Source organism: Electrophorus electricus, chromosome 5 (assembly GCF_041902795.1).
Source record: "Electrophorus electricus isolate QZ-2024a chromosome 5, ASM4190279v1, whole genome shotgun sequence".
NCBI classification, from domain to species: Eukaryota; Metazoa; Chordata; class Actinopteri; order Gymnotiformes; family Gymnotidae; genus Electrophorus; species Electrophorus electricus.
This window is the reverse complement of record NC_137501.1, coordinates 1,068,018-1,077,500: the sequence shown is the minus strand read 5'-3', so window position 1 is coordinate 1,077,500 and position 9,483 is coordinate 1,068,018. Positions and strand designations below refer to the sequence as shown.

Here is a 9,483-nt window from a genome sequence, read left to right as displayed (position 1 = left end):
AGGTACGATAAATGATGGGTATTGCCAACCTTTTCTTTACTGTTACGCGGGACTGGAGTTGGGACGATAAAAAAGAAACACAACATGGCCTTGAACATTAACTCTCTCTCATGTTGATGGTTTGCAGCTCTGATAACAGCAGCGTCCATTCGGATTCACTGTGATTAAGACTTCATCACTTTGCTTGGGCTCCATCAGGATTCTGAAGAACGCCGCCGTCCGGGTCACGCGTCTTCCAGTCTGCCACATAATGTGGACACGGAGCACAAAGACGCACGTTAGGAAAGCAACATGGAGGACATCCCATACTCACTTCTCCCCCCAGGGCCAAGACAGGCTCCGGATCAGATACACTTTGCATGGGAGACCTCTAGAAAACAGGGTGAGAGGGAGAAGTGGGCAGGTGCAGAAGAAGGGTGGGTGTGGGGGCTCCTCACATCCACTGAGTGGAGGGTCAGGTTCAGGAACTCATTCATGTGAAGGAGATTCAGTTGCATGGCTTTGATGGCCTGTGACCTGCTCTGATTGGCTGAGTGGAGGCCCTGTGTGACTCCGCTGTTCCATGACCTGAATTCAGAACACGACGAAGCTTTAGTTTAGTCCAGATTAGATTACGCTCCGTTCAAAAGGCTGATTTCAATACACACAGACTTGCAATGAGAGTAGGTCACAGAGGAGAGACGGAGATGCAGAACAAAAGAGATGGACGTGCTTCAAGTAATGGATGAGTGACAACACTAACCTGAATCAAATGAAGTGAACTGAATGAAGTTTGAACTCACTCAAATGAAATTGAATTCGGTTCGGTTTTCCCCCCAAGATTTCAGTCAGTCCTGTTTAAACTGGATCTGGTTAACTGAACTGAATTGTATAAGCTGAATCAAGTCTCAAACGAGTCACATTAAATGAACTGAACTGCAGAAGCTGAATCAAGTCTCAAATGAATCACATTAACTGGACTGAAGCGAATCTCGCTCTCGCCAGCCTCTCACAAAGAACAGGGTTAAGGTGGTAGGTTTCTTTCTCAATTCCTGGCCTGCATCTCCGTTGCCTGCACAAGCAGAGAGGGACAGACAGACAAAGAAACAGACAGAGGGACAGATAGAGAGAGTCAGGGAGAGAGAAATAGAGAGAGAGAGAGAGAGACATACAGACAGACATACAGAGAGAGAGAGACAGACAGAGACATACAGACAGACATACAGAGAGAGAGAGAGACAGAGAGAGACATACAGAGAAAGAGAGTCATACAGACAGACATACAGAGAGACATACAGACAGACATACAGATAGACATACAGAGAGAGACAGACAGACAGAGAGAGAGAGTCATACAGAGAGAGAGAGAGACAGACAGAGAGAGAGACATACACAGAGAGAGAGAGAGAGAGAGAGAGAGAGACATACACAGAGAGAGAGAGAGAGAGAGAGAGAGAGAGAGAGAGAGAGACTAATGTTTTGTTTTTTTCCAGCTCATTGTCTCTTTTTTCTTGCATTACTGGTCATGTCCTGCTGGAACATATGATCCTGTGGGTAAAAATTAAATCCCACCTCCCTCTGACGGTAACGGAGTTCAGTGTGGGATCAATCACAATTCCCTCTGACGGTATCGGAGTACAGGCCGTGCTTCCTGAGGCGGATACTCCACATCCTGTCACTGGGTGCCTGGTCAGGGCCTCTGAAATGGGAGCACTGGGATGACCACATAACTACACGGTAACACTGAAGAATGCAGAGACGCGGCCCACAGGCCACTGGGGGAATGACGGCGAGTGTCTGGGTATGGCAGCAAACGCTCCGGGACGACGCCTTCGTCAAATACACACACAGACGAATGCATGCACGCACACACACAAACAGATTTGTATAAATGCACACGTACAAGACTCCATCAAGTCACTTGAGTTCATCTCTTTCTCAGTACACATTTAACGTGTGATATTAGTACATTCGTGTAATCATCTACAGGCGAAATGAGAAGACCAAATGTCATTCCCAGGGGCGCAGGTTCTGAAGTGCGTCAGGTGACCTCTCAAAAGTCACTGTTTTCAGGAAAAGACACCAAGTGGTATCGGAAGTTAGAAAATGTACAACATTCCTGTTTGTGGCCCAAGAGGTTCTCAAAGTCATGATGAACCAGAACTAGTTATGACCCAGTTCTCATAACAAGGTTGGATGGCTGTGTAGGGGGGTGTTCAATGTGTCAACTGCAGGTAATACCACTGCATGAGCACTTGAAGTCCTTAAGGACAAAGTCATTATCTGGCGCAACTTTCAAAGTGTTCTGCATTTGTCTGGAGGGACTCCTGTACTGGCAAGTCAAGACTGTGATTAGAAAGACAACTGGCTTTGGCAGGGCTGTGTATGTGATTCCCTTATTCATCAGTGCATATTCAACCAGGAAAACAGAAAAAGAGAAAAAGGCAGAGAGAGAGAGAGCAAGAGAGAGAGAGAGAACAAACGGGGGCAAGGGTGTCTCAGTGGTGAAGGTACTGACTAGTATTCAGAAGGTTGCCAGTTCAAGTTCCTCCACTGCCAGGTTTTGCGCATGCACAGGTGCGTCATGCCCCGAAGGTGATATGAAGACTAAATCTTAGCCATGAGCAAGACCCATAACCCTCAACTGCTCACACGGTACGCAGTCACAATTCTATGCTGTAAAGATAAAACACCAGGGGCTTGCGGGCAATTCTCTGTTCTGACTGGCTTCAGGTGAACAGCAGGAGGAGGAGAGGAAGATGGAGACCTGAAGGTCCAGTGTTCTGAGTACAAGCCCAGCCCCGACGGCCCAGAGTGCTTCACTGTATGGCAGTTTCCAGCCTCACCTCACCTCATCTTATCTCATCTCTTTTGCCATTTGATAAGAATACGTGCACTCTCTCTCTCGCCTGTGAGTGTGTGTGCGTGTGCACACCCATCCGCACACACACACACACACACACACCAAAATCTGACAGCTTAATCTCAAGTTGTCCCAAGATGCCTTTCTGGATTTTTTTTTCAGATACTGACTTGTTCTGAGCATTTTGTTTCCACCACACACACACACACACACACACACACACACACACTCGTTTACATTACTATCACATTTGACATGTTCTGTTACTGCATGCATGGGGAGGTTCAGAGGGGAGGTGCAGTTGTTTTGATGTTACAGAAGAGAAGACAGTGTGTGTGTGTGTGTGTGTGTGTGTGTGTGTGTGTGTGTGCGCGCACGTGTGCATGTGTCCATGTGGGTGTGTATAGGTGTGTATGTATGTTTGTCAAAGAGACACTATCGTTTAACACACATCCAGGAGAGTGTGTGTGGGTATCTCCATGTGGATGAGTGCAGGCACGTCATTCTTCTGAAAGAGAAACTATTATTTCTGGAAGTCACAACACAAGGGTGAATGTGTGTGTTGGACTCGCAATCATCAAGTCAAAACTTCTGTCAAAACAAGGCAGGCAGCTCGATAAGGCACTGGTGGTGACCTTTTGACCTTTCCAGACCAGCGAGCAGGAGTCAGGAGGGGAATGGGGTGAGAGGCAGAGTTCAGAAGTGGAGGACCGGCCGTGTGCAGCCTGGAGTTTTAACCTGACCGGAACCCGACCAACACTCTTGCATACTTAAAGCGAATATCCATCACAACTCATGTCTGTGCGTGCACCAACCCCTGAGAGCGATTAGTCTCCCTCTCATTCTGTCTCTCTACATCCCTTATCTCTCTCTCTCTCTCCTTTGTGTCTGTTGAGATGGTATCTGTACAATCTTTCAACCTTCATAGCAAAATCAACACAACCATCTGTACAAACACAAGACGTGAACTGACAATGACTCTAGTCGTAGGTCATAGCAGGCACTAAACTTGACCTTTGACCTTTAGTTGAACATCAAACGCAGACATGGACACTGAGGCCCACCATAAATCTTGCTCACACACACATACACACACAGAAACACGTGTACAGGCATAGCTGCCGTCCGCCTGGGTCTGGTGTGTCTAACCACTGGAGTGGTTAGTCAGAATCCATGGTCTAATTTAGCACACGCAGGGCCCACATCAGAGTCCGCAGTATTTAGAGAGGTATTCCTATGGTTCCTACATTTCCCAGAAGTCCTTCCACCCACTTCCTGACAGCAGCTCTATACATTTACACACAGCAGCCTGTAATTACGCGGCCCGCTGACCCAATACAGAACCGGCTGTCTCCGTCCCAACAGAGAACACAAAGATGACTCTGTAACTAGGGGTGACTGTAACCGACAGCGACACAACCGAGGAGACCACATTCAAACAGAGAGAACCGTCTGTCATAGTGGAACCCTCTTATTATAAACTCTCCTTGACCTGACAGTGGGCCAAGTCCTTCAAACACCGCTGAAGTGAAACAGGACTGACCCTGCGCAGGAATGAGGGGATCCAGGAGAAAGCTGTGTCAGGACTGACACCTGAGAGAGAGACAGACAAAGAGACTAAGAGACAGAGCGGGACAGAGAGAGAGAGAGACACAAACTCTGAGCACTGGAGCCTGACCCACATAAAACAAAAGAGGAAATATCTGTTATGTGCACAAGGAAACAGAGCAAGCGATGCAGATGCAGATGTTGAGTGTTCAGCTTTGACCACCTAGCTACTGTTTGGTCCAGCGTGGGGATTTAACAGGAGACGCTCTGACAATGCAGAGTCTGTGGTTTCAGGAGTGAAAGGAGAGACAGGGAGAATGAGAGGGTATGGAGGGAGGGAGAGAGAGAGAAAGAGAGAAAAAGAGAGAGAGAGAGAGATTCAGAAATACAGATTGGAAGCAAAAGAAAGAAATTGAGAGTGAGAGAATGAGGTGTGAGGATGACAGACAAATCGAAAGGTAGAGGAAGGAAGAGAAACACAACAACAGATGAAGAGTGCATGCTGGAGAAGAGAGAGAGAGCGCGTGGGGAGACCAGTTTGAGGCAGTGAGAGCTATCCCACTGAGGCTGGTGAGATCAGACAGTCCCCTCTCATTCACAGGAAGAACAACAGCGAGTGTGTTTCTCTCCAGTGCTGTTGCGTAATTGCATAAACACCCTTGTATTCGATGATGATGCATGCTTCTACATACACACACACTTCTACACACGCTACACAACTTCACTTTTTTTAGACCTCACTCAAAACTACTGAATGAAATACTGAATTCCAGTCAGGCGTCATCGTATATTGTGTGAAAGCACATGAAAGCACGAGAATAAGACTTAACCCTTTCCTACCCAGACAGATTTCATGGGTTAAGCTTTAAGTCTGCCTTCACCTGTGCGTGCGCCAACAAAAACATCTGCAAAGGAGTTCACGCAAGGTCATGCGGGGTCACGCAGGAAGCTCTAGGCATGACCTACAGAAACGGTGGGCGAATAGCCGTCATAGTTCTGTTCACTTCTTATCCCTGCATTTAAAATTTTAAATACATTTTAAATCAGGCATTCTCTCTCTCTGTTACAGGCCACACTGAGCAGAGCGAATCAATCAACAAGGGCTGAAGAGGAAAAGAGACAGAATGACGTCGGATGACGTCGAGCTCAAAACCTGCTGCGCGCGGAGAGGACGGGAACCCCTCGCGCCAACTCTCCAACGCAGAAAGTGGACGGCAAAGTGCAACTCGGTTCACGAGAGTTATCCCGGAGTCACTTAACGGAGGGTTCATTAAAAAGCGGCTCCTTCGGCAGCTCGGTTCTCTAACAACCAGGCACCATGCGCAGTAATGTTTCATCTGCAGGGCGTAATTAAAGCGCGAGCTGAACTCGGATAAACAGCCTTATTAGCACCGTTATCGACACCTGTAGAAAAAAAGAAAAGACCGGCGTGGAAGTAAAACACAACCGTGCGCGACCCCAAAGCTATCATACAGGTCCCACTGGCCGTCTTGTACTGGAAGGCTTTAAATAGGCGCTAATGCCTGGGTACAGATGACCGAACCTCTCATTTCAATCAAAAGCTATAATTAAGAAACAAAAAATTAAAAAGGAAGCTTGGGTATTTGCTCTCGAGACATGAAACACAACTCAAATTACAGCACGGGAACTTGCTGCAGCCGTTATTAAACATTCTAACGAAAATCCCTTTTTTTTCTCCGAGCAGGGTACCGTTCCGGGAACGAAACACGGTTCCACTTGAAGTTTGGGAATGTGGCTTGACCGCGGAGCTGGACGTGGTTGCGCACACCAATCTCGGTGTAAAGTGAAGCTAATGGCTGTTGGGTCGCATTGTGCACTGCAGGAAAGGTTTCAGACCCACTGAAAAGCCTGCAGACGTCTGAATTACGGTGCACTGTGTGCAAGTGCTGCCAGGTACGTGGTTTTCGCGAGGAAAAAAAAACCAATGCATTGTCCAGCTCTCAACTGCTGGTTGCAACAGAAATAAGACATGATTTCCCAACTGGAATTCCCAGAAGTAGTGGGAAGCATGAAAAACTACCTCATTCTAGCCTACAACACAAAGACACGAAAACTTGTGTCAAGCGAGCAGCGCTTGCCGTGACGGTGCAAAGGCGAAGCAGCGCGACCCTGTTTCTAGAGAACAGGACTTCTCCCTCGTGCTCCACAGGCTTCCCCATCCAAAGTAGTTATGCACAGACACACACGCCACGCTCGGTGCTGCTCTCGGTCTGGAGAAGCCATCCCCACACCACGCACGAACTCAGCGTCCCAGTGCACTCGCGAGCCACAACACTGACAGAGCGTGCAGCGAGCGGGTGCTGCTCCAAACGGACTCCTCGCCACAGCTTGAGCGAGCGAGACAAACACGTCTAATGCAAAGCATCCCCGATTTCGCCTCTGGCCAGGATCGCGCGGAACCAGAAGGTGAGAAGTTGAGGACTGACCCGTATCAGACTGGCTCCAGGAGGACGCGGTAACGCAGGCAGCAAGGAGCAGCGCTGCGACTGTCACGGAGTCCATCTCTGGGACTGGACAGAGAGAGCCGTCCGCAAAGCCTTCTCGTCTCGCGGGCAGATGGAACGCAGGTGAAGCGTCTCGAGAACAGTCAGCCGAGCTCACGCGGCAAGTAGTTGTAGCGAAATCTTGGCGCGCGCCGGCGTTAAGAACGTCTGAACTTCAAGGCACATCCGCGCTGCCCAGACACAGAAGATAGTGAGAAGCAGGGATCCTATTTCCAATCATGTGACAGGAAACCGGGGCAATAGATTCAACCTGCACCATCGGGCGCGGAACACGCCTGGCGCGCTCTGCACGTTTTTGGAAACTCAGTAGCTTTGTGTATTAATGATCAGCGCGTGTGTTTAAAGGCGTTTCCTTGTTCGTATTTTTTATCTTACAGTGTGGCATAGAATAGGCCTACGAATAAATCTCGTCTGCTAGTGAAATAAACTTTATCCAGATTTATAATTACACAGTTGTAAAGAGTTATTGCACGCTGCGCGTGGTATTCTAACCTTCTATGGAGGATTGTAATATAGTAATAACCACCTAGCACTGTTCCGTAGCCCAATTATAACAGCTATCCATCTTTACGATTATCTGAAAGACTGACGACGGAAAGTTAGTGTGATGCGTAAAGTTAGTATGATGGCTAAATCTTGGATGTAAAGCTGTGTTTTAACTGTACAGCGACCTTGGATTTCTTTATAGGTGCTATGTAAGGATTACTTCATTCATTAACTCATTAACTCATTCATATCTAATTTCCAGTGATCTTTAGGATCGTGTAGGCTGTGCTGTAAACAATCGACTCGTTCTGAGAAACATGGAAATATGTTACACAACAAATAAACAAATAAGCCAAAAAAGAGAAAGAAATCAAAGCACAAACAAATAAACCACAAAAAGTTGTCATATGTGCACAAAATCACATATGATTTTTCCATAGTGCGTTGTTACTTGTTTTTCTCCTGAAACTGGCGTCATGTCACTTTACACACATTACAACGAGCAGACAGCGGTGCCCAATGTCTCCCTCTGCTGGCAGCATCTAATTATAACACCCTGCAGCACGCTGTAAACAGCAGCTAGCCTGCGCCTTCAGTGATCTCAGCAACCGGATATTAACGTGGACCTGCTCCCAGCCCCGTACAGACTGGCCCATCGCTGAGTTAAAATAACAGACATTGCCTTGTGCCATTTTAAGGGTCGAAATGTTTTCGTTTGGATATGACTGACACTGTAAAACATGAGACGTACCACGCGCCGTAAGGCATAAAACTCAATTTTCACCACAATCAACTAAATTGCAGTTCTGGCTCAGGACGGACGAGTTTGATTGGTGGATATTTAGAGTACTGTACACATAAAAAAAACAAACGATCGCTAAACTCACTGTTCAGTCGAAGTACCCCAGGTGTGGAACTGTTAAAAACCCAAAAGACTTGAACAGTGTCTGAACAACGTTGGCCTACGCGCGCACGTAAGTACACACGCGGACTACAAACATGTTTGCTTACCACGATGTCTTCGTGCATCACCTGCGGCCTGATCTGGGATCACGCAGTTCTCAGGTGTGTACCTGCACGTTACTAATAGAATATACCGCAGATGTAAGGTGCAGGTGGGAGAAGCCTCGTGGATCGCGTGCTTTCTTAGAATTAAACGTGAGAATTAGCCCCTATAATGCCTTACACGTGCGAGGAGAAAATAAAAGTCTCGCGCATTTGTTCTTGATTATATAGATCTTTCATATGTCAGGTTTTCAGTACTTTACCACAACTGTTATAGTAAACAAACCACGGATAAAAGACATGTAAATAAATATTAAAAGAACGAGACAAATATTTAGACATTGAAAAAATACTTAAAATCAAATAAAGCCTGAAGAGAAAGCAGACTGCAAATATGCAAACAATGCAATAGTGAAATAATGTTGAGATTGTTACAGGTATTAAGCTGTAATAAAGTGTCCTGACTCGTTTAATTTGAGGTACACCTCACAACACCTCACCACACCACACAACACCACACTTCACCTCAGCACACCTTGCACTGCACCTACTGAAGGCTAGAAAACAGAACTCCAGCCAAGGAAACGTTGGACAGACAGACTCAGGCTCTGGGTGGCAGGCTAATCTTTGCATCGGCAGTGGGCCAGATAACCTCCACCCACACACACACACACACACACACACACACACACACACGGTTGTTTCTCAGGTCTTTGTCTGTCTGCCACTCTTTCTTTCTGTCTGTCTCTCAGTCTCTCGCTCTCTCTCTCTGTTTCCTCAGGCCTGCTACTACTGATTGTGAACAAATGTGTATATTTTCTCCTCCTTTTCTATCCAGTCAAAGCAAAAGATAAACGCGAACATCCAGACCATCTGTACAGACCACTATGTGCGCGCACACACACGCACAGGCACAGGCACACACTCTCACCCTCCTGCTTTCTGCGGCCCTTAATTAAATTGTGTTACACATGGTGTAGTGAGCAGCTCTCCTCTGTAAGGACTTGAAACGGCTGACAGCTCCCCTGCGGCGAGCGTTCACACCTGTCTCCTCCTCTTCCTCCTCGTCCTCACCTG

At 47.1% G+C, this 9,483-nt stretch overlaps 1 protein-coding gene across 1 annotated transcript in view; it reads right to left on the bottom strand.

The window, feature by feature from the left end:
• Window positions 1–7,333, bottom strand: part of kremen1 (kringle containing transmembrane protein 1) — a 49,760-nt gene extending 42,427 nt beyond the window's left edge. Inside the window, exon 1 of the mRNA XM_027027749.3 lies at window positions 6,838–7,333. Within this exon, the coding sequence (XP_026883550.2) occupies window positions 6,838–6,913 (76 nt within the window). The 5' untranslated portion in view covers window positions 6,914–7,333. The remainder of the gene's footprint in view (window positions 1–6,837) is intronic.
• Window positions 7,334–9,483: the final 2,150 nt, after the last annotated feature.